This window comes from Chlorocebus sabaeus, chromosome 26 (assembly GCF_047675955.1).
Source record: "Chlorocebus sabaeus isolate Y175 chromosome 26, mChlSab1.0.hap1, whole genome shotgun sequence".
Classification (NCBI taxonomy): domain Eukaryota; kingdom Metazoa; phylum Chordata; class Mammalia; order Primates; family Cercopithecidae; genus Chlorocebus; species Chlorocebus sabaeus.
In genome coordinates, this window is record NC_132929.1 from 3,614,929 (window position 1) to 3,641,318 (window position 26,390).

General features: G+C 36.2%; 1 protein-coding gene across 17 annotated transcripts in view; it reads right to left on the reverse strand.

The window, feature by feature from the left end:
• LOC119619277 (uncharacterized) overlaps positions 1–26,390 on the reverse strand; it is a 146,305-nt gene that overhangs the window by 29,294 nt on the left and 90,621 nt on the right. For 12 of the 17 annotated variants that reach the window (XR_012091411.1, XR_012091413.1, XR_012091412.1 and 9 more), the window contains 3 exons: positions 25,633–25,738; positions 24,800–24,914; positions 1–24,116 (listed from right to left, as the gene is read on the reverse strand). The exon at positions 1–24,116 is cut by the window's left edge and continues 27,368 nt beyond it. Coding sequence is in view for 3 of the 17 variants with exons in the window: in XM_073011994.1 (XP_072868095.1) it covers positions 24,087–24,116; positions 25,633–25,738 (136 nt within the window). In the remaining 14 variants the exon portion in view is untranslated. The remainder of the gene's footprint in view (positions 24,117–24,799; positions 24,915–25,632; positions 25,739–26,390) is intronic. The other 5 variants (XM_073011994.1, XM_073011993.1, XM_073011992.1 and 2 more) reach the window with 3 other exon arrangements.

Consider the following 26,390-nt stretch of genomic DNA (forward strand, 5'->3'; position numbering starts at 1 on the left):
ACTATGTTCTAAATAGATCTATTAGAAATCTTTTTAAAAATCCATATTTCATCTTGTTCTTTGATGTGCTATACTTTAAGACTGAGACAAAAAGAATATCAGATAGCATATGATGTGACATACTTCACCCTTATAATCACTACCAGAGGGGAAATCTGCCAGATGACAGGACTCATTTCGCTCCACAGATCTGGTCCGTTTCAGTGAGACAGGAGAGTGCTGGTGGCAGATATGGTTTGTGTGTAGTTCTTGGTTTTGTTTATGAACAAGCAGGGTTATCGATCTCAGCAGGAGCCTCTACTAAATATGGTCAGCAAATAACAGAACTTTTGAGTATTCCAAAGCTTGCTGAAGATGTGGCTATTATAAAAATAAACACTAATGCAAAAGGGGATACCAGGAAGCCCCAGCATGGAACCTTCACTAAGATCCTGGTCCTCATAATCAAACCTTCTGACAGGTTCAAACAGGTTCTTATAGAATGTCAACAATTGGTTCCACAGTTGGCAAACAGTTACTAAGATAAATCTGCAGGTAAATTGCAAGAGGAAAATCTCACATTCTAGGATAGATGCTTAGCAGTGCCAGAGGACCTTAAATGGGAAGTTTCAAAAATTTAATATGCGATTATCTACCTAAGCAAAGAAAAATTGGCTACTGCACTCAATCAACATTGATGGAGAAATTTTACTAAGATTATTGAGGGTGCATGTGGTGTCTTGTAACCAGTATAATCTTGGTAAAAACGCAAAGATGGGGCATGAACAAGAATCTCAGGGCCCCTTTGAACACTTACAGATTTTGTAACAACCTTCTGCAGTGGGTTTTGAGTATGTATGGTAATCGGTCGCTTATTTGGAGGATAGACTGAAGCCTTGTTTGGATATTTCCAGCTCTGCCAGAGCAAAATTTGACATGGTTTTGTGTTCCCAAACTATCTTTCTAGTACAACTGTAAACTATCTCCATTTTACTGAGATGATGGAGAGCTTTGTACAGCTCTGCCAGTCCACACAGTAATGCTGCTGTCCATATTACTCTAAGCTTCAGGAAATATAGAAAGAACAAACAAAAATGTTAAGCTCGAATTAGCAAAACTATCAGAGACTCTCAAACTCACATGGCCTAATGTTTGCTTTAATGACAATGAGCTCAACCTCTGGGGTTCATCAAATCTTCCCTTTTGAGTTAGCAACAGGCCAACCCACGAGTTTAGGAATATCTCCTCTGCTTCTAGACTCTACATTATTGGAAGTGATCACAGCCAAATATTGCAGGTAACTCAAGCAATTTGTTCAGTCTTACCCTAAGAGGTAAGCAAGCAGCTTTTCCTATACTAAATGACCCTTACATGATCTAAATTCACAGACTTGGTCTCAGGTATCTCCAGGAGAGATAGCTGAGAAAGCAAGCCCTCAAACCCAGATGGAAGGGACCCTATCAGATACTGTTAACGACTCATCCAGAGGTAACATTCCAGGGAGTTGATACTGAGAGTGATGTCTTCCAACCAAAGAGGCATAAACCATCTTAAATCATTACTGGAGACCTCAAGCTGAGAAATCTTGAGACCTGGAGACCTCAAGCTGAGAATTCATTAGAAGTAAGATGGTCTTTGGAAGGAGATGGCTGCTACACAGGATTTTTAGTCCAAGTAGATGACTGCAGGAAATGTAGACAGTTTCCACTCAAGACCCATAGGACAATACCACGGACTGTCATGTTTTAATCTGCATTCTTTTGTTATTTTCTTGCCTATCTGGCTTAAAGCTACATTTAATTATGTTGCTTATAAGGCATAGTTACAATTAAATCACTCCTCAGTATGAGTGCAATACTTAGTTATAATTTATGTATGCAGTGGTTAAATCATATAACCACATTGTCGTTAGGTCTGCACATATTTTCCTTGATGAGCCACTCAGTTTCTCGTTTCCAGTTCCTTGTAATGAATCAGTAACTGGGACTCAGCTCGTATATATGTTAGAAAATAAGGTTCCAAAACAATACTGGAGAACTTTTTGTGGAAGTCAGCTTTTATAAATGAACTTGCAGAGGAACAGAACATGAAAAAGAACCAGAGAACAGAGTGTCTATTTGGAGGTGGCTTTCACAGATCCTATAAGACACACGACTTTTCTTTCACCTGAGATCTATTAATGATATCAGTACTATGAAATTTATTGCCGGGTACTAACCTATTCTTGGTGAGTGATACAAAAAATTACAACACTATTTGACAATCTCATAAGGATATTTCAGCTTTAAATAGATCATTGACTAGATCTGGAAAGACTGGTATTGGATGAAGGAGAAAAAGGTCTGCTGGCTACTGTCTGCAAACTGGACAGAAATTTATTTCAGTGGTGAACTAACGTCTGCCTTCACTATAGTCCCCGACATCACCCAGGGTCCATTTTGACCCATTAGTTTCTTCGCTTAGAAAAAGAGGTCTTCAGATAACTTTATTCCAAAAGGAGAAAAACCAGGCCTTGAGGCAGGAACGCAAACTGTAACCACACGGGGAATTCTGGGTTGCTTTCTTCTCTAAGCCTCTTCAATTCATGCTTTTCGAAAGGATCGGGAAGCCTGAAGCTGACTCCATGCTATTGTACAGCAAATAGCAGGCAAGTTAGAGAATGCCCCATCTTGACTCAGAGGTTCATGAAACTGTTCAGAATAATTTTATAAGGGAAAAATGTGTTGTTTTGGGGGAAGAATGTTGAATTTCCATCCCTGCCATCTCTCTGGCATCTTTGATATCCCAGATAAGGACAAGAAAGCAATCAAAGACATAATAAAATTAAGTAATTTGGCTAACAGTCCCATATCTGGTCTTGTGGGCTCATCACAGTGTGGATGGTATAGATTTTCTTGGTAAAAGCTGTACGTTCCTGGCTCCTCACTCAGTAGCTGACAACAAACTCTGACCACAATCCTCTTAGTATTTTTCCACATTGATACCTTCAAGTGTGGATCTCCAGAATCGTAAGCACAGCTGCTTATCCACGGACCCATGAAATGACACAACTTACATTATCTACCCACATGGCTTCCTGTCTTTGTTGGGGATTTTATTATTATTTTGACTTCATTGATATCAGTGTGGATGTTCTGAGACTCTTGCCCAGGAAGATAAAAGTTGCAAATATTTGGCCAGGTGTGGTGGCTCATGCCTGTAATCCCAGCACTTTGGGAGGCCGAGGCGGGTGGATCACGAGGTCAGGAGATCGAGACCATCCTGGCTAACACAGTGAAACCCCGTCTCTACTAAAAATACAAAAAATTAGCCGGGCGCAGTGGGGGGCGCCTGTAGTCCCAGCTGCTCAGGAGACTGAGGCAGGAGAATGGCGTGAACCCGGGAGGTGGAGCTTGCAGTGAGCCAAGATCGCACCACTGCACTCCAGCCTGGGAAAGAGTGAGACTTCGTCTCAAAAAAAAAAAAAAAAAAAAAAAAAAAAAAAAAGTTTCAAGTATTTTTGTTCATTCTGGGAACTTCCTTGAAGACCACCAACTCATCAACAGAAGGCATCAGAGCACAGTTTATGCCCCAACACTGTAGAATCCCTCATTTCAAAGTCGTAATGCTCAATCTTAAACTGCTGTCATGACCCTCACCCAATCCTAATCAAGCTCCCATACTGAAAGACCCATCTAAAATGAAACTTCAAGATCCCAGATATCCTGATTTTGTCCCCCACACCCCTAATATGCTGCTGAGACACTGCTAAGATGGGCTTCCCCTTAGTTAGTAAGAATATATTTGGTTTTAACAACACACTTCTTAGGAGATATCTGTTTATTTTTTGGGAGCCAGCATGTAATATGTGTAACATAAGCCATGTTTTTTAAATGTATGTTTTCTCAAAGAGTTGTAAGTAACATTTATTGAATACATTTAGTGTGTCATTGTGCTAAATAAAACATTTTCCAACAATTTCTCTTAATTTTGGTAATGGCTAGTATATTCCATCTCCTCTCACTACAGAGACAACTAGGAAAACATGCCAAATGGGAATTTGAACCCGGGCAATCTATGCCAACATCAGTTTCCTTTAATGAGTATGTACCTGTACATACAAATATAGTCTATTTTCATTATTACAGGGACCCCTACTACCATCCTCACAGCTACTTCCCCAAAGCCTAGAACAGTTCTGTCTCATACTACATGCTCCACATTTTTAGAGTGAACAGATGAACTAAAAACATATTCCATGCTGGTACACAGAATGGTATCCTACAACATGGTCTTTGAATCCAGAAGTTGAGAGTCAGAATAATATATATATACTACTTACTAATTATTTGCCTTGGTTTTCTCATTTTTGAAATAGGGGAAATAATATCTACTTGTAGGTTTTGGGTAAAGATTATATAGAATGATATAAAGCAACAACCACAGAAGCTAGAACACACTTGGTGCTACAAAAACAGCATCTATTATGATTTTTATATTGTTTTCACTCCAGTATTTTTTTTCTTCCCTGCATTGATTTCACAAAGTGGCCTATTCTCTTGAACATTTTAACTTGTCTCTGATTATTTAATAACATAAAGGTTCTTCTGTATTTTAATTTTTAAATTTTGAGGTTTCTCAGTGTTTAGAGACTCCACACAGAAGTAGACTGCAACCATTTAATGCCTAACACATCTCAGCAAGGAATAGGGACTAAAGGGGATGAGAAAAAGCAGGTAGTGTGTGTGAGAAACCAAGCTTGTGTTTTTACTGTCTTGAGGATTCCACTCAGAGGCTGTAGAATTAAGCAGCTCTGCCACTAGGTCAATATATGTCATGAGGTACCTTTCATGATCTCTTAATGTTGGAGTTGCTCCTCCATTAAATGGGCCTAAGTCTGTGGAAGTGTACCTACATAGATGTATATGAGAATGATGACTCAGATACAGTGTGAAGTGTGTTGCTAGGAGACAGCAAGACCACAATAAAGGATAACAATGGGATAGGATTATCACATTTACTTCTGTGCCCGTCACTCAGTATAGAACATAAATCAGCCCTGAATAGGGAAGGGGTTGTGTCAATTTAAGCACGTACAGTACTGCATAATCTTCATTTATGATGTTAAAAAAAATAGATCCATTATGACTTCAAAAGTTAAATGTCATGGTTTCAGTGTCAACTTTCTCCAAATACAAGTCTCTCTTTCATGGAGGTCATAACTACAAGAAACATCCCACAGCAGGTAGGGAACAAATCCCTTTGCCCATTTATTCAGTCATTCACAATTTTGGTGACTTATTCAATAGAGGAACATTGCTGTGACATCGTCTCTACATCAGGTATTGAACACTACCCTCTCTCTGGCTGCTTTCATGGAACTCAGCATGGAGCTGACAGACAGTATGAGGCTGGCAATGCCTCTTTGCCCTCTGGATCATATTTACCTGCGTCTACGATACTCACCTCCTCAAAGAGGAGGTATAACCTACCAGATACCAAAATCCATGGATGTTCCCCTTATATAAGATGTAGTGCAGTATTTGCATATAACCTACATGCATCCTCCTATATACTTTAATCTCTAGATTACTTATAATATCTAATGCAGTGTCAATACTATGCTAAATAGTTGTCATACTGCATTGTTTAGAGAATAATGACAAGAAAAAAAGTGTGTGCCTGTTCAGTACAGATGCAACCATATTTTTAAAGAATATTTTCGATCCATGATTGAAGAATCCACAAATGTGAAACGCATCAATACAGAGAGTCAACTGTATATACATATACACACACACACATACACAAACACACATACATACACATATGTGGCCGACTGTATATGTAATCTATATTATTACCCACTCCTTCAATCATTTGATAAACCCTTCCAAATGCTAAAATTGCATTTACTGAGCACATGGTCAGAAAATACAGGAAGATCTGACATCAGGATATGAAAGACAATCTCAAAGAGCTCATAGTTTATCAAGGATGAAGAAAACAGTGACAGTAATTAAAATGAAAATGACAACTGGGTGAAATTACAAACCAGTTCCAAATCTGACAATGCAATTTCTTTCTGAAGTCTTATGTAAAAGATAACTTTTCTCAATTTTTTTCCCTCAATTTACACCTTTAACCTTGTTAGTGATGAATCGGGCGTTTCTCTACACCAGAGTAGAGGAGGATCAGGGTAGAGCATGTTGAAGAGCGTTCCCTGTGGTCTTTGCCATGGCTAGCTATGGCTAGCCTCTACACTAGCTATGGCTCCCTCTGTAGGATCTTTAGGAGATGACCCAGAGACAGAAGATAGCCAGCACTGCCATTTTTTATTGCAGTTAAATATAACATGCAGTTGGTACTATTTTCCCTGTGGCCCACCCAGGACACTAGTAACTGCTTCATCAAGTTGAGAGTTGCTAATACTGCATTTTTATGCCTGAAGCTCGTATTTTAAAAATCTGTACTCTAACTACAATTACAAAAACAGATGGTCCCAATGTTTTCCTTCAAGTGGTACTATTTTGAGATATCAGGATTGAACTTTTTCACTTGTGGTACAGCCTAATAGCCTTCTAATGTATCAGATAGGTAGTTACTTTGTCAAATTTGTTCCTTTATTTTACAGCTATTAGGAGAAAGGCTAATTTAATTTTACACATCCAATTCTACAACAGCATGAAAATAGCATCAGTAAAGGTAGAGGACAGGCAGGTAGGGTGGGTGTGGGGGCTCACACATAATTCAGTGGAAAGAAACCAAAAGAAAAAGAAACAATAATTTATATGCCTAACATTCTTTAGTTCCTCTTCTAGTTCCTCCGAGGAAGTTCTACCATATGCCCACATTCCACGTGGACCAAGGCAGGCATTCCACTGGGGAGCTGACAATTATTTTCAGATTATACCAAAGTAGTGCATTAACATAGCCTTTTGGATATTATGGCCTGGAGTCTTACAGTCTTCACCAAAAAAGATAATGGTGTATATGGGTGTGGCAGCTATTCATGATGGTGCTGCTACAAAGAATTAAGGACCATATCACACTGCCCTTCTGAAAGCAGAGAATAGCTCACGACTTTGTGGAGGCACCTTTTCTACCTATAACACGTAAGGAGTCTGAAGGTCAGGTGGTAATGAAACTAAAAAATCTGCAATAGCCATATTCTTCCCAAGCCAGAGTAAGATGACAGAAGCCATTACCAGTGCCTCCAGGCATACACTAATTTCCTGAAAGGAGGGAACACACCACAGGCCCTTAAAGATAGTCCACTTAGGAGGTTATCACCTCCAGAAGGAAGTCTGAGGCCAAGAAAGCCTTTTGCAGACTGAGGTCAAGGAAAAAAAATATTTTTTTTCTCTAAATGTGAAGTCACAACTTAGGTACATTGATTAGAAATGGTGCCTGATGATATTTCATATCCTAAGAAGTTCCCTCAATCAAATTGCCTGGAAGTCTGGTGCTTCAAAGGAATTGTATATGCAGATTGGAAACTTAAGCCTAACCAACAAAACAACAGCAATTCTCTGAGGCTCTGATAAAAGCCTAAGTCATAACGGTCCACAAAAAAGGGGTTTTCTACCACTGCTACAGCTTCTAAGACCCCTAGAAAACAGAGCGCTTCCATAAGCAAAGCAGGAGCAGCTGGATAAACCAACCAATGAACTCATTCCTTGAGGGAGGGCTTGTTGCTGCCCACCAGGCGCCAATGTTTATTCGGGGTACGTGGAATCATTTGACAGTGTGAGCTGGTGGTATAAATGTTAATTTACATCTATGAGGATAAAGACTTGTGTTAGAGTACCTGGCACCCTAGTAGTGGTGGCAGCACTTACACTTTATGTAAGTGTACTTTACTTTGACACTTTTTATAAGTGTCTGGCCTGGCCATGTTTGCAACAAACTTCCTTTCCCTGACTCCCAGGGAATATTTCATTCCAGACCATGAGGTCCTAGGGGAGCTGATAATCATAGTGAAGGAGAAGGAAAGGAAAAATTACTTGAGTAAACAGCTGAAACTAGTCCTCGGAGAAGCTGCCTGCCTGAAAAAAAATCACAGCTACAGGCAAAAATAGAGCAGCCTGGGAAAAACTCAAGACTACAGCTGCACAGATAAGCCACAGATAAGCCGGCAGGCAATGTCTGGCATGGAAGCCCTTTATTCTTTGTATGATTAGCAAGCTCCCAGGAAAAAGTTTCCTTCCCTTTTCAGATATGTACATGGTGGGCTTCCTGGGAGCCTGCACAGGGAGGAGGGGGCTTACCTAAAACAAACCCTCAGTTATGCAAACAAAAATAAGCGGCACTTTGTGCTTGCCTAGAGGCATACCCACAGCTGCATAAGATAAGGGGAGTTGCACACACAGCTTTACTGATAAGTTACTCAAAGTGGTACAGAGATGAGAGGAGTTTCTTATAAAAGTTTTTGAATGACTGTAAAAACGGCAATCCACTTGGACTCCCCTCTCTGCTGCAGAGAGCCGCCTTCTTTTGCTTACTAAACTTTGGCTCCAACTAACCTCACCTTTTGTGCCCATGCTCCTTAATTTTCTTGGCTGTGAGACCAGGAGCTTAGATAACACCCTGGACAACGAGACCAGTGACCCTGACCTGTGTCATTAGGGTACATTGCCTCCATTGGGGATACGACCAGACCTATCCTGAGTTATTCCCAGGTCAGTGAATGTCTTAGTGACTCAGGCCTTGTCCATCTCTTCACCCACTGACTTCTACATGGATAAGGAGGGAAGAAGGACACATCTTACCAAGATTGCAAGGCAGCTAATAATTGCATCTAGGGCTTCAAATGGCCCCTTTGCAAATTCACATGAAGAAAAAGTGACTGCAGATTTAAGTCAAACCAAGAAATGGAGAACTAGAGAAAAGGGATCAAACGGTCATATGCGTCTTTAAATTCTGGACTACTGGACTCCATTAAGCCTGAGCCAGACCCAACATGGTTATTGATCTTTTTTTTCTCCTTTAAGGTACTTTCTGTTGTATATATTATAATTGAGAGAGATGACTGATCACGACAATTTATAGAGAAAGGCAAAGAAGGGCTAATGATACCAAAATTAAGGAAATACATTATTTCAGGGGTGCTTCTGGAATAATTCTTCTTGAGAACATAATACTGCCAATGGAAAGAAGAGATAAAGAACAGTGTGAACATGGTACAATGAAACAAGAGGTGACAACCGAATTCTCTTTGATATGTCATTGTTGACCATATGGTACTTATGGATGGAAACAGAATATAATCCTGTAATAAACACAATAATTTGACTGTGTTACTTGTATATATTTTAAAATTTAATTGTGCAAATGCAGTATGTGATCATGGTTTAAAACTTCAGATTATGCCAACAAAGTGAAGGCAGGGTATGAATAGCATCAAGGTATAATGGTTAATTACACAGTTCTGTAGCAAGGTATACCTGGGTGCAAATATTGCCTTAATCAGATATTATAATGACAACTATTATTGCTGCTGTTCTCAGCATCTAATTACTGTAGCCTTATGTTCCAAACTTTTTGAAACTGGTTTTTCTATATAACCTTTTCTTAATACTCAAAAGAGCAATTTGAGGGAGGGATAATGAGTATCATTATATGAGCACATACATAAAATGTTACATATGTGTTATATATCAAATTAATAACATTATAACACATTTAGCATGGGGTAATTAGAAACTTTTTTTTTTTTGAGGCAGAGTCTCGCTGCGATGCCCAGGATGGAGTGCAATGGTGCAATCTCAGCTCACTGCAACCTCCGCCTCCTGGGTTCAAGCGATTCTCCCATCTCAGCCTCCCAAGTAGGTGGGACGACAGGCGTGCACCACCATACCTGGCTAATTTTTGCATTTTTAATAGAGACAGGGTTTCACCATACTGGCCAGGCTAGTCTCGAACTCCTGACCTCAAGTGATCCACCCACCTCAGCCTCCCGAAGAGCTGGGATTGCAGGCGTGAGCCACCAAGCCCAGCCAAAACATTTTTTAAATACTAGGCTTACAAATATTTCAGCACAAAGTCTTCCTACCATTTTTCAGTATGCACTCAATAAATAAAAACATTTATTATCATAATGGTTATTACATGAATCAGAAAATTTGTAGATCTGTTATTTTCTTCTTTCAAACAGGATGCCTCTATTAAGTTGATCAAATAAAAAATGTTGATTTCATCATATAAGATTTGTAAGTAACCTAAACTTATCACAACACCCTGCAATATGTCTTCTAAATGACTGGTAAATATCATAGCATCAATCTTCGTAAAGCAAAAATTGCACAAAATGTTAAGATTTAAAGAAAACTACAGAGACTTTAAAATACTTTACCTATCATTTGATCAATTAAGGCAATGAAAAACAAGAGTACCGTTAAACTAATTTATAGCATAACTATGTCTAGGTCTACCATTTTGCCATCTGTTTTCTATAAAGTTTACTTTGTTCTTTTCTTCATTCTTTCCTGTATTCTTTTTAGATTAATCAAGTATTTCTACTATTACATTTTAATTCTGCTATTGCTTTTTTAGCTATACTTCTCTGTACTTTTCAGTGACTGTTCTATGGTTATAACATGCATCTTTAAATTATCACAGTCCTTTCAGAGTTAGTACAGTACCACCTAATGTTGCAGTGAGCTGAGATCATGCCACTGCACTTCAGTCTGGGTGACAGACTGAGACTCACTCTCAAATACATACATATATATATATAATATATGTGTGTGTGTGTGTGTGTATATATATATACACACATTTTAACTTCATGAGAAGTGTACAATACTAACTCTAAGCAGACTGTCATAAATTAAGAGTACATATTATAACCCATACAAAATACCCAGAGGTGGAGCCAAAATATAAACAGAGAGTTAATACAGGATACTACAAATATTCAATTAACCCAAAACAATGAAGCAAAGCAGCACGAGAGGAATGAACTAGAGGAGACAACTGGAAAAACAATAGGTAAATACTAGGCATAAGTCTAGTCACATTAGTATGTTTAATGCAAAGGGACTTAAGACCCCAAAGACTTAGAAGTCACTGATGGTTAAATTGGACAAGAAAGACCCATCTCTATGCTCTCTATAACGGAAGCACTAAGGAGACAGATTGAAAGAATAGAAAAAGATATATCAGACACACTGCAAACCCAAGAAAACTGGTAATATGATTCAGATGTCAGACAAAGAAGACTTCAAGACCACAAATATTACATAAGGGAAGACATGCCAAATTAGGAAAATATAATATTTATTACAGTCATGATATTCATAAAAGTATAAATAAGATATTTCTAAATACACAAAGAACTGAGAGAACTAAAGATAAATAAAATCATAACCACAGCAGAAATTTTTAAAACTATTGTCCTTGTAACTTATAAAACAATTTTAAAAACTGACTGACAATCTAGAAAATCTAAACACTACTATCTGAACAGAATCTGAACACCTTGTGTTTAAATATATATTCCTGTGCATGTGAAACTTTTGCCAAGACAGACCATATGCTAGACCATAAGTCTCAATACATTTGGAAAGCTGAAATATCAGAGTAACTTTTTAGAACCAAAACAAAACTAAAACAGAAGTTGTAACAAGCTACACAGAAAAGCCCCAAATATTTGGAAATTAAATACTCCATTTAAATTAACAAATCTAATTAAAACACAAAGTAAGAAAATATTTGAATTAAATGGTAATTAAAACAATATATCAAAGTTTGTGGAATCTATCAGTGTAGTGCTTATAGCCTTAAATTGTTATATTAGAAAATAGGTAAGGTCCATAATAAAAGACTTAATAGTCTCAAGATTAAGAAGCTATCAAAAAAAGAGCATATTAAAAGCCAGATAAGATTAAGAAATCAATATATATAAAACAGAAAAAAAGAATATTAGCAAATCAAAGATTGATTCTTTCGAATGAAAAATAAGATAGTAAAAAAAAAAAAAAAAAAAAAAAAACCTGAAAAGAGTAACCTAAGAAAAAATATTACCCACATCAGAAGTGGAAAGGTGAGATCTTACAGACAGTATAAGGGTAATAAGGAAATATCATGAACTTTATACTACCGAATTGGAAAAATCTGATAAAATGGACTATACTCTTTGAAAAACAGTACTAAAGCTGCCATTAAATGAGACAGAAACTCTCAATCCTGTATTACTCAATAAATTGAAATTGTTCACTAAAATATCATGAAGGAAACTCCAGGCCCAGATCATTTCACTAATGAATTCTATCAACCATTCCAAAAAGAAATTTGACCTTTGAACAACACAAGTTTGAATTGTCTTGTTCAATGCTTTTCAATAAATACATTGGATACATTTTTGGAGATTTGTGACAATTTGAAAAAACAACTGCGTAGTCCAGAAATATCAAAAAAATTAAGAAAAAGGTATGTCATGAATGCATAAAATATATGTAGATACTAGTCTCTTTTTATCATTTATTACCATAAAATATACACAAATTATAAAAAGTTAAAATTCATCAAAACCTACCGACACATACTCATACATCCTACATGGTGCCATTTGCACTTGAGAGAAATATAAATAAATGTAAATGTGTAGTATTAAATCCTAACTGCATAAAATTAGCTGTAGTACACCCAGCATTATTGTAATAATGTTGTAGTTACCTCCTTTTTGCTATGGTGTGTAGTTCAATTGTATCTGCTTAAAATGCCATGTGACCCTAATCATGCCAGTGAACAGTTTCTCCCTCCACTAAATTGCATATGGCAGTAAAACAAAAGCTCTCAGTTCTCATATTACTTTTCATAGTGTCTTGTGTAATACCATAAACCTTAACACCATGGGACCCATATGAAATGCCACTGGTGATACTGGAAGTACTCCTAAGAAGCAGCGGAAAGTCATGACATTACAAGAAAATGTTTAATTGCATAAAAGGCACCATAGATTGAGGTCTGCAGCAGGGGCTACTTGCCATTTCAAGATAAATAAATCCAGTGTGAGGACCATTGTTAAAAACACAAAGAAAAGGAAATTCATGAAGCCATTGTTGTAACTGTGCCAACAGTGTGAAAACCTTGCACTTTTGCAAAATACATTTTTATCTATTGAAAATGCATCTTTTCTGTGGGTACAGGATTGCTGTAAGGCATACCTCTAAGGTGTAAGATGATTTGAGAAAAAGTTAAGTCACTAGATGACAACCTAAACAAAAGGAAGGTGAAGGTTCTAAATCTGGAGTATTTAATGCCAGCAAAGGATGGTTTGATAATTTTCGAAAGAGGTTTGGCTTAAAAACAGTCAAGCAGGAGAAGCAGTTCCCAGATGCCATTAAGAAAACCATTGAGGAGAAAGGATATCTGCCTGAACAGGTTTTTAAACAGATGAAAGTGCCCCACTCTGAAAAACAAAAACAGAAACAAAAACAGAAAAATGCCAGAAAGGACATTTATTAGTAAGGAAGAGAAGTGAACACCAGGATTTAAGGTAGGAAGGGATGGGCTAATTCTACTGTTTTGTGCAAATGTAATTAGGTTTATGATCAGGACTGACCTTATCTATAAAGCTGCTAACTCCTGAGCCTTGAAGGGAAAAGTTAAAACACCAGCTGCCAGTCTTTTGGTTGTAAAACAAAAAGGCCTGGACAATAAGAATTCTTTTTTTCTATATTGGTTTCATTGATGTTTTGACCCTGATGTCAAGAAGTACTTTGCCAGCGAGTGAGTGCCTTTTAAAGTTTTTTTTTTTTTCCTTTTTGATTTGACAATGTCCCTGACCCCATGAGTTCAATACTGAAGGTGTCAAAGTGGTCTATTTGTCCCCAGACATAACATCTCTAAATCATCCTCTAGATCAGGGAGTCATAAGGACCATTAAGGCTCATTACACACAGTACTTTATGGAAAGGACTGTCAACACTATGCAAGAGAACCCTGATAGAACATCATGAAAGTCTGGAAGGATCACACCACTGAAGATGCCATCATTGTTATACAAAAAGCTGTGAAAGCCATCAAGCCCAACCTAAGAGACTCCCCTGCTGGAGGAAACTGTGTCCAGATGTTGTGCATGACTTGACAGGATTTACAACAGAGCCAATCAAAGAAATCATGAAAGAGATAGTGAACATGGAAAAAACGGTGGTGAGTGAAGGCTTTCAAGATATAGACCTTGAGAAATTCAAGAGCTAATAGATGACACACCAGAGGAATTAACAGAAGATGATGTGATGGAGACAAGTGCTTCTGAACCAGTACCAGATGATAAGGAGGACGACATAGAAGTAGTGCCAGAAAAACAGTGTGGCAGAAGGTTTCTAATTATTCAAGTCTGTGTTTGACTTCTTTACAATATGGCTCCTTCTATGATATGGGTACTACAAATAAGTAAACAGTGGAAGGACTGTACCAAATAGAAACATCTTTAGAGAAATGAAAAAGCAAAAAAGCTAGAAACTATATTTCCATAGTTACACCGTGTGCTGTTTCTGCCACCCCAATACAGTAAGAACAACCCCTCCTCTTCTTCCTCCTCCTCAGCCTATTCAACATGAAGGTGATGAGAATGAAGACCTTTATGATGATCCACTTTCAGGTAATGAATACTAAATCTATTTTCTCTTCCTTATATCTCTTAATAACATTTTATCTCTCGTTTATTGTAAGAAAACAGTATGTAATGCATATAACATAAAAATATGTGTTCATTGACTAGTTATGTTATCTGTAAGACTTTCAGTCAACAGTAGGCTATTAGTAGTTAAGTTTCTGGAGAGCAAACAATGGTCCACAGATTGTCAACTATGGGGGGGAGTCTGCATCCCTAATCCCCGTGTCCGTTGTTCAAGGGTCAAGTGTACTAGCAACAGAGCACTATACTAAATATATTTTATTAAGTCTAATGCTAAAATCTGACAAAAATAATTTTTAAAAAGGAAATCACAGGCTAATGGCCATCACGGACATAGGTGAAAAACTCTCAAATAACTAGTAGAAAACTGAATACAGTAATACATACAAGAAGGATAACAGTGACCAATTGGATTATATCAAGAATGCAATGTTGGGCTAACATCCAAAAGCTGACCAATGCAGTTTCCCATAATAAGAGAACAAAGGGGAAAAATGATTATATTAATAAACGTAGAAAAACATTCAGTAAATTTATCACATATTTATTATAAAAATTATCAGCAAACTGGCAATAGAATAAAACTTGCTCGATTTGGTAATGGGCATCTGCAAAAAAATTACAGCTAGTATCCTTCTTAATGGTAAGAAATTAAATATTTTCTCCTAAGACTGAAAAGAAGACAACCCAACTGAAAAGCATCTGCAATGTGAAAATATTACCGTTTTCATGTAATAGTAACAAAAACTGAAAAACAAAATTTAAACATATTCATTTACAATAGCATCAAAACCACAAATGAAATAAATTTAACAATTTAATTTTATCTAATTTATTAAACGTTAAATTTTAATAATATTTCTATATTGAAAACAGATGGAGTCTCGCTCTGTCGCCCAGGCTGGAGTGCAGTGGTGCAATTTCAGCTCACTGCAAGCTCCGCCTCCCAGGTTCACGCCATTCTCCTGCCTCAACCTCCTGAGTAGCTGGGACTACAGGCGCCTGCCAACATGCCAGGCTAATTTTTTGTATTTTTAGTAGAGATGGGGTTTCACCGTGTTAGCCAGGATGGTCTTGATCTCCTGACCTCGTGATCTGCCCGCCTCGGCCTCCCAAAGTGCTGGGATGACATGCATGAGCCACCACGCCCGGCCCAAGGTATGCTTCTATACTAAACACTATAAAAGATATCTATAAGAAATTATAGATGACCTAATAAATGGAGAACTGTAGACTCTCTGTTAAGATATCAATTCCTCCTAAATTTATCTATAGTTTTGATGTAATAAAAATCAATTTCTCAGCTGGGTTTTTTAGGAAATTGACAAGATAGTTCTAAAATTTAAGTGAAAATACAAAGGACCCAGTGTAGCCATCTCCTTCTTCTACAAAGCCTTGAAATAACAAAATTTTGGACTCACACTACTTAATCTCAAGATTTACTATTAAACTTCAGTGAAAAAGAATGGCATAAAGAAGGAAAAAGTTCAAAAAAGATCCATATGTATATGGCCAATTTATTTTCAACAATGGCATTAGATAATTCAGTAGAAAAAGAAAAATCTTTTGAGCAAATGGTTCTGGAACAACTGGAGATTCATGAAAACAAGTAACTTCAACTACATTTGAAAATGATTTGAGATACAAGTTATATTTATGTCCCAAAGCTTCCAGAAGAAAACTTAGAAAACTATTATTTGCAAACTTGAAGCAAAGATTTAATAGTAAGTTAGTAATAAGCACTAAAAACTCTTCTCAAACTGATATACTGGACTTGAAAATTTTAAATATCTGTTTATCAAAAGACACAAGCCTGGGCAACATAGCAAGACCCTGTGTCTAAAAACTTTCTTTTATAAATTAGCCTGGTGCAGGGACATATGCCTCTAGTCCTAGCTGCTCGGGAGGCTAAGGTGGAAGTACTGCATGAGGCCAGGAGTTTGAGGCTGCAGTGAGCTATGATTGTGCCGCTGCACTCCAGACTGGGTGCAAAGTGAGACCTTGTCTCAAAAAAACTCCAAAAAACAAAAATGAAAAGATAGGGAGAGTTGGAACTGATTGCTTAATGGGTATGAGTTGTCTTTGGGGTGCTGAAAATGTTTTGCAACTAGTTAAGGATGGCAGTTGCAAAACATTTTGAATGCACTAAATGGCTACGTTATGTTAATTTCACCTAAATTAAAGGAAAAGACGTGAGGGACAAAAGGAAAGGGAGAATAAATAGCAATAAGGGATGAGCCACTGGCAAATTTGGGCCATTTTAAAATTTAGAGCATAATAGCATTAAAAGGAGAAGAAAGAAAAGAAAAAGAAAGGAAATGGAAAGAAAGGCAGGCAGGCTAAGATACTTAATGAAAGAAACCTTTGCAACACATATATTGAACAAGAAATGTATGTCCCAGTAATACAAAGAACGCTTCCAAATGAAGAGGGAATAAACAATCCAATGTAAAACTATTTGTAGTATGATACTTTACACATATTGCAAACAATTTTCATAGAGCTGAGGGGTTGAATAAATTGTGGTGCATCCAGAGTTAACCATACCAAGCATAAAAGAATGAGGAATATATCTTTGAATACACATGAAGTGATTTCCACGACATATTAAGTGGAAAAAGAAAATTGCAAAAAAAATCTATAGTATGCCACCAATCATGTAAGAAGGAAGGGGATATAATAAAATATATATGTATCTGCCCACTTGTGATCAAGAAAAAAAAGAGAAAAAATAAATCAAACTATTAGACTAGTTAACTCTAGGGGTTGGGTGAGATTGGGGTGGAAAGAAGGGAGGAATAGAATCATTGTAGCAGGGATGATGGTGGAGTGATATTTCTCACAATCCTAATTTTTAGAACCACAGTAATATTTCACATATACAAAATATAGTTAAATTAATCCAAAAGGTGAGGGAACTCAAAATGGAACATAAACAGTAAAAAAAAAAAAAAACAGACTGATTATATGATTAATGTAACCATACTGCAGGGGATAGGAAAAAAAGATAACTAACCTAAATACGTTTAGAAACAGTATGTTGACCGAACACTGTTAAGGATAAAGAAAAGAGAACTATATTTAAATACCGTGCTGTAGTTAGTGATTTCATTTTTAAACGGGTATAATTTAGAAATTCTGAAATTACTTTAAGCACATACCGCACTGAAGAAATAACAAAACATATTGTAGATAATGAAAGGTAGGTTTCTCACTGTTGAAGAAACAAATCACAAATAAGCCAAGAGGAAAGAATAAAATGAACGTTATGATGATGGATTATAATGGATATATATTTAAGATATATATTTATATATAAATATAATGGTATATATATTTAAGATAGATAAATGGATACAGACATTATAGGGGTGTGTGTGTGTGTGTGTGTGTGTAAATGGACACATAGCTCCGAGCTCTAGGCCTAGAAGCAATAAAACCCCGTTAGCAATGAATACACTTAATAACAAGATCTTGGTTTCTAAACACTATTTCGCAATATGAAGAACTAGAACTCCTTGAGGAAATGGTTGATTACAGGCTTGGGGAAGGAAAATACAAGACAAACCTAGAACATCTTGTGATACCAGAAAATAAGAAGTGGTCAAAAAATTATGGAGTTATATTAAAAGAACACAGGGCCAACTTAAAGGAGCTCCCAATGATCAAATCCAGGAAAAAAAAAATTGAAAATCAAACACAAATAATGATCGCAATATATAACAATCCATAAAATAAGATATGCACAAATCCACACTGATGTAAAATAACAACTGAGTACAAATAAATGGGGAAAAAGGACAGATCTTTACAGTCAAATTCTAATACGTAGAGAAAATATCATGGAAATAGAAACCATCACTAGGTTTATACCATGATCATAATTGCTGTAGGCAAGAATCTTCAATTACTACTGAAATTAGATGAAATAAAATATTTGCATAGTCTCAAAGTATCTCCTCACAAAATATGAATTACAAAGAAAGGAAAACAGTAACTTTGCAGTGGATAAACCTGGCAGACACTACCTTAATCAAGTGATATTTAATATCAGCAGAAATAAGACACTGACATCATGTACCCCAGATACAATCCACTGAAAAGGGCACACCATTACTGCTGTGTTATCTTTTGTCAAAAGTGCATAACCGGCCGGGCGCGGTGGCTCAAGCCTGTAATCCCAGCACTTTGGGAGGCCGAGACGGGCGGATCACGAGTTCAGGAGATCGAGACCATCCTGGCTAACCCGGTGAAACCCCGTCTCTACTAAAAAATACAAAAAACTAGCTGGGCGTGGTGGCGGCGCCTGTAGTCCCAGCTACTCGGGAGGCTGAGGCAGGAGAATGGCGTGAACCCAGTAGGCGGAGCTTGCAGTGAGCTGAGATCCGGCCACTGCACTCCAGCCTGGGCGACAGAGTGAGACTCCGTCTCAAAAAAAAAAAAAAAAAAAAGTGCATAACCTTAATCTAATAATAAAAAATATCAGACAAATCCAAATTGAGGACTAGGGTACAAAATTATGGTTTAGTATTTCTCAAATGTGTCAATTTCATGAAATACAAAGAAAGACTGAGGCAACTCTCCCAGATTTGTAGTTAGGAGAGAGGGCAAAGGAAACATGCCAGATAAATGCAATAAGGGATCTTGAATTGGATCCTGGACTAGATAAAAAGGACATTAATAGGGTAACTGGAAAGACCTAAATATAGTCTGCAGATTGGTTGATAGTATTATATTAATTTCCTGATTTCAATCATTGTATGTAATGTCATAATAATGATTATATAAAATGCTAACATCCAGAAAGCTGGGTACAGAATACACAGGAACTCTACTATTTTTGCAAATTTCCTGTAAGTCCAAAATTACTTCAAAATTGTAATTTAAAAGTTGGGAAAAATACACAAATTTTACTACAGAAGATTTACAATTGGATAACTTCATGAAAAACTGGTTGCCTTCTTAAGCTGTCAAATTTCAAATTGAAGTCACAACAAAATGTCAGCTCACACCCAAGAGATAAGACTGACAATTAATAGATAAGACTGAAATAGATAAGACTGTTAATAGATAAGACTGACAATTTCCAATGTTGGCAAAAATGGACAGCAACTAAAAATCTCATATCACTGGTTGGGAGTGTGAAAACTGTCCACTTCTTTAGAAGACTCTCTAGCAGTTTTCTGTAAGTTAAGCAAAAATCTGTCTTATCAAACAATTCAATTTTTAGGTATTTACATAAGAGGTCTGCTAACATTCAAAACAGCTAAAATCTAGAAACTACTCAGGTGTCCATCAACAAGAGAATAGATAGACTGCAATATGACCATTTAGAAAAATATTACAACTATAAAAAATTTTTAAAACTGCTCATGTAGGGAATAGCATGGATAAATCTCAACATGATTATGATGAGTGGAAGAAGACAGACACACAGTGTGATTCCATTTATATTAATTTCAAAAGAGGCAAAACTTATCTGTGATTGTAGAAATCACATTTTTTTTTGAGAAGGTGCTTGGTTGTAAAGAGGCGGTAGGGTAGGTTCTCAAGTAATAAAAATATTCTGTCTTCTGAATGGGACAGTAATTACTTTTAAGAAAACTTACTGAATTATACAATTACTATATATCAATGCATTTAACTATGTAAATTTTACTTATGGAAAAATATAAGTCATTAAAAATAGGGAAGCTCCACATCTATGGATATGTAATAATCAGAAATATTAAAATATTTATATATTACATAAGCTAAAAAGTTATGGAATAGTATAAAAGCATGAGTGTATATACATACACATTTAAAAATAAAATTGTAAAAATGTTTATAGAAGAATAAGAAGTGTTATTATTTCTCTTATTTGAAAATACTTAAAATTAACACAAAGTAAATATGGCAAAATGTTGATAATGATGGAACCAGTTCCAGTTCCTTGTATGTGCTAGTTCACTGTTCTCTTCTTCTTATACACTGTATGTTTACAATGTGTTCATAATGAAAAGTTTTATAAAATGCACAGTGGGGTAAATCTTTCATTGCCAAGAACAAGTGAATATGAATGTATTACACATGTTTAAGAATTTATTAGGAAAAGAAATAAAAGAATATAGAACCTATATATATAAGTAAATTAGAACCTTAAAAAATACCTGATAAATTATACCAAAGACCTGATTGAGGGAGAGGGAAGGGGAAGGCTAGTGATGCTAAACATCCACTAGTTAAACTTATTCATTAACAAAGGCATGGCAGAAATAACTATAACTGGAATGAAAATGAATACATAATTGAAACAAGAGAAATGTAATAGAATGATGAAAGAACACTGTATCACTTAATGCTAATGTGTTTGAAAATCTGTATGAACTGTGATTTGCTAAGATAACACAGGTTAAATTTAAGACACAAAACAAAGAACAAGCAATAACCATACAAAAAAAGGAAAAGAAAAAAAAAAAACTTCTAGATAGCCTCTCTTCTAACTCCAAACCACCAAAAACAAAGGAGAGTCCAGATGATTTCACTGATGTGTTCACTTAAACACTGATAGTGAGATGTGAGCTTTTCCACCCACTCTAGAACACAGTATAAGAAAATTCTCAAAATGATTAACACAATCAGAGTATCTGATATCAAAACATGACAAAAATAGCACAAAAAAGAAAAATCACAGATCAATTTCACTTAGTTGTATACTTGTAAAAATTCCAAATCAAATTAAAATACCCACGATTAAGTAGTAAATTAAAAGAATAAAACATTTTTAAAACCAGTAGGGTCTGTTCATTCAAGGAATAAAAGGAAGTTGCAATAACAGTAAATTAATTCATAGTGATAAAAGTCTTTAAAAAGAACAGTAACACAGATTCTGCAAAAAAAAAATTTGATTATATCTACCACCTGGTTTTGATTAAAATTCCTTAGAAAATATAAAAGGTGGGAGACTTTCCTAACATAGTAGACAAAGTATTTCGCACTTAAAAATCAGCATTTCACACATTGATGATTAAGACCACCCACATCAAAATAACTTACCTATTGGGAATAAGACCTGATACCACCCCCAGCAGAGTCCTGCCCAGCAAGATAAAACTGTAAACCAATAAATAAATTCAGTTTGCTTATCTAGGCAAATAGTTCTTCTATTATTGATAACATCTTTCTACAGGCAAACAGCTCACCTAGAAAATGATTTGACCATCAATCCTCACATTAAGAACCTCATCTCACTTTCCCACCAATCTTAAAGTATTGCATGACAAATTTTGCCCATTTCTAATTAGTTCCCTGCCCAGACCCCAAAGCCTTTCTTGATTTTGAAACATTATTAAACCCTATCAAGGTGGTGTTTTCCCTTGCTGCAGGTAAGTTTAACAAACTCAGCTTTGCTTGATCATAGCTCTTTCTGGTGGTCTTTGGGAGAAAATGACCAGCAACAATGTGCCAGTCAAACCAAAGAAGCATACCATTAAACCCTGATTAAATCAAGGGTGGGTAATATTTCCATAACTGTTCAAGTGTTCTGATAGTAACAGTCTGTGGACTTTGTCAACATAACTAAAATCAGGATCAATATGAAGGGGGGAAATAAAAACTTTAAATATTTGCAAAGGATTTAGTCTATACTTTGAAAAAATCTGAAAAGCAACAAGAAACAGTAAGGTGACCACTTACCCCCAAAACAAAACAAAACAAAACAAAAACTTCAGATACAAAAAATGAACAAGAAAGCAAATTAAAAGAAAAACTCCCATCACCAAAGTGAAAATATTAACAGTAATTAAAATTATTGAATACGAAAAGACATACCTTGTCCTTGGATATGAAGACTTAACTTAATATTTTTAAAAACCATTCTCCCCTCAATTGATTTATTAAAGTTGATGAAATTGCAGTCTAAACTGTAATTTCTTCCAACGAGAAGACACATGAGACAGGAGGCAGAAGAAGAGACGCACAAATCCACAGAACAAAAATGGAGCCAGTCACAGATGAGAGTACAGCATATGCGCAAGATGGCAGTACAGATAAATGGGCAATTATTGGCAAATAATCGCAAGTAATGGCAAGTAACTTGGCAACTTTAAGATTTCAAAACAAAAAAATTTCTCATGATTTAAGAATTTGAATTAAAAAAACACAAAAGAATTAGAATTTAACATAGGTGAAGAGTTTTATGGACTCAGTATATATATCTTTCCAAAAATGACATGAAACTCAGAAGCCATAAAAGCGAACATGGTTATACTTGGACATATAACAATCATACACATTCTTATAACAAAAACAAAGTTAAAAAGTGTGTAAAAAATAGCTGTAATGGTTGACAATCCAGATCTTATTTCCCAAAATAGTAAATGAGCTCTTCGAAATCAGGAAGAGACTAAATCCTCCTCCCACCCACAAAATTGGACATAAAGAAGAAATTAAAAAATACAGATGGCTAACAAACATGAAAAAATGACCAAACTCAAAAACAAAAGAAATACAATTTAAGACAATAGTTTGGGTGATCACATTGGCAAAAATTTTAAATATTTATAAAATCCATTGTCTGTGAGGTTGTAGGAAAGCTGGCAATCTCATTCATTGCCATTGGAGGATAAAGTTGTTAACCACATTTTTGAAGGCAAGCTTGCAATAATTTTCAAAATATGAAGTGTGCACATACTTAATCCCAGTAATTCAACTGATAAGTAATTTATTATGATATTATAGACAAATGCAAAATTATTGATATATAGGGAGGTTCATTGCACAGAAATTTGGTGCTAACATAAATATCTATGAGTGAGAAATGCTTAAAACATTTAATTATATTTCATCTACAAAACATGCATGTCGTCATTCAACAAATGACACAGATGTGTATGTATTACTGAAAAAGAAAAAGGCCATTGAATGAGGGCTGTTAAATGAAAGAGGTAATTTGCAGAAAAATGTGTTACAATATGGCCACACTCCTGGATCCTTCCCCAAAATAGCTTGTGTATTTGTGTGCATCTATCCACTAAAAGAATGCATGTAGTTCACTTAATAGAGGAAAACTATAGGGACAGAATTGGAAGACAGGAGGGCATTTAATTTATATATTATTTAAATATGCTTTGAATTTTTGAAAAAAATCATGCAGAGTTTCTTTTTAATATATTCTGTATTTTTCAGTTTACCATGTGGCAAATGAAAATTATAAATGTATATTTATGGGAGCACTGAGCAATTCCACCATTTTGAGCATCTTGTGTAATATTTTATCCTCTACTGAGGCTCCTGGGATTGAGTCAAGTGGCAGCAAGGGAAACAGTCACCATGCCCCAATTAAAGTCTCATCGATGATATCCCAACATGAGCATTTCTCAGTTAAGCATTTCTTATCTGCAGGAGGTATCCACTGCAACACAGGAAAGAGAAGAGTCCCCATGCATAAGGAAGACTGAATCATTGTTTTGGTGAAGCTGGCAGTAGAAGGAATGGCACCAACTCAACAAATCCACCTCTTTGTGGCCATCACCTGCAAGGACACAGTGGGGAAAAGTGGCAAAGGTGAGAAACACATTTCCTAAGGAGTCATGGGGGTATGAAATTCCTCTTTAATCTTCCCCCTACTTGTGCTAGAACAAATATACCCACAGTACACAGAGAAAACCTCATTTCTAGCACCTGAGTCCATGATGAGGCCAAAACAATGACACTAAAACTTCCTGATGTCAAGGATGCCAGATACTGATGCTGCTTTTTCTCCTTTTGCTGGGCTAAAAAGTAACAGCCATCAACAACCTCGGGTTTCGTGTCTCTCTCTTCCTCTCTGGTTTCTTAAAGCTCTAGGTCATTCATTTGTTTGATCAGTTACTTCAGACCAGTTTGTCAACCTTCCAGTCTAACAGTTATGGAGAAGCTACTGTGTTTCCTTTGTACAACAATTTTCTAGCATTACAAGGGATCAAGCCATGAAGGAGTTGAGTTTATCAGATGACAGAAGTTAAGGAAATCCTTCATATTAACAGTAAATGTACTGAGATGTAGAAAAGCCACGAAGGTATATTAAGAAAAGCTGCATCTCTTAACATATTATGCAATCTCAGAATCAATTAGAATGTAATTAAACATCATCAATATTCAGAAAATTAACAGCTCAATTTCTACTAAGACATGGCTTCTCCTAGAAAGCAAGGACTATTTTAACTAACACCTTACCTTTAGTGGGTGGCCTAGGCAATGCATAGGTGAGGAGGCTTTTTGTCTAAGGGGTGTTGTTTTGGGAATTTGCTGATAACATTCACTCTCAGAAGAGTTCCCAGGAAGTCATCTTCTGAGGTGAAAAAAAAAAAAAGAAAAAAAGAGAAACACCACTTCCAATGAAACAAGCAATGCAGCTGGAATCTGGAAATTCCTTCTCTGCTACTCTTTTATATTGATTTAATTTAATTAACATAGTTCTGAAACCATAACCATCTAGTCCATAACTACACATTTCAGTGTCAGCACACTGCATCAGGGACCTTCTCTGTGGTGCATTTCCAGACCCGACTAGATCACCTGAACCCCACTGAAAGTTGTGTCTCTTTCTGTTTTAAAATCATTTGTTTTCTACTGCTTAGTTGGTCAGGTTACTCACAAAATTATCAAGACAATCTACTTATGTATCTTTTTATCAATAAAAGTTTATTGAGAACCTGTTCTATGACAGGCAATCCACAAGGTGCTTGTATCACAAAAAATGAAATGAAAAAATATCTGGACATAAGAAATTAAAAGTCCACTGGATGAATCAATCATACAAATAAAGAGCTGAAACAATGGTCTTATGGAGGCAGATTCAGTTTTGGGCTCGGATTGCCGAGGAAGACCTGTTGTGACCACTCGCCTTTAATTCCCCAGAACGGTATCCACCCTCAGCTGGCTATCACATGGGTTTTCATGCTATTTAACTGGAACCAAATGTCATCAAACTCAAGAAGAGCAGTATCTATCAACTCCTTCCATCCTAGGCCTGTTTCCTATACATGTGCAGTTTGCTGCCCACATACCTGCAAGGGTGTCCAAGAAACCACAGGTAGGCATGGAGAGCCACTGACCAGGGAGTAAGTTGTCAGCTCATTCTCTGGAGTTTTCTTTAATTCATTCTCTTGCTTCCTGACAAGTCAATAAACACATTTAGTAATATTTATCACGATGTAGTAGCTTACAATTCTATTTTCAAACATACTTTCCCCAATATAATTTTAGCTAATATTTCTAAGACAGATATTTTATAAATGTTGTTTTTATCAGATTTGAAAGTTAAGGCAAGGGCATGGACAGTTTCGCTTCCCTTCTAGGCTCTATCATCACTTGACATAAAAGAAAAAGAGAAAAAAAAATGCACCTAAAATACATCTGTATGTTCATATAAACCACACACACACACACACACACACACACACAATCTAATTTAACAATGAAACATTCAGGAAGTATGGGTATCCTGTGCTGGGAAAACATGGATGTTGCTAAGCCCTTTGTGTGTCACGTACACAGGCTTCAAATACACACTGCCCTCCCTTTACTCCGTAAGGTCCAATGGACACAGAGAGTGGCCAGCTAATGACTACATTGGTAAGATAAAATATTCCCAATCTATTAAGACTAAGTGTTATAAAACAAAATTTACACCATTATATACAGAGCAATATGATCATGGTCTATTACCACCCAGTGAAGTCCAAGGAAATCTTCTAAGGATTCTACTGGTGAAGGACATGTTTCTAGCTCAACAATTTTTTTAAGACTATCTTTACAAAACAAT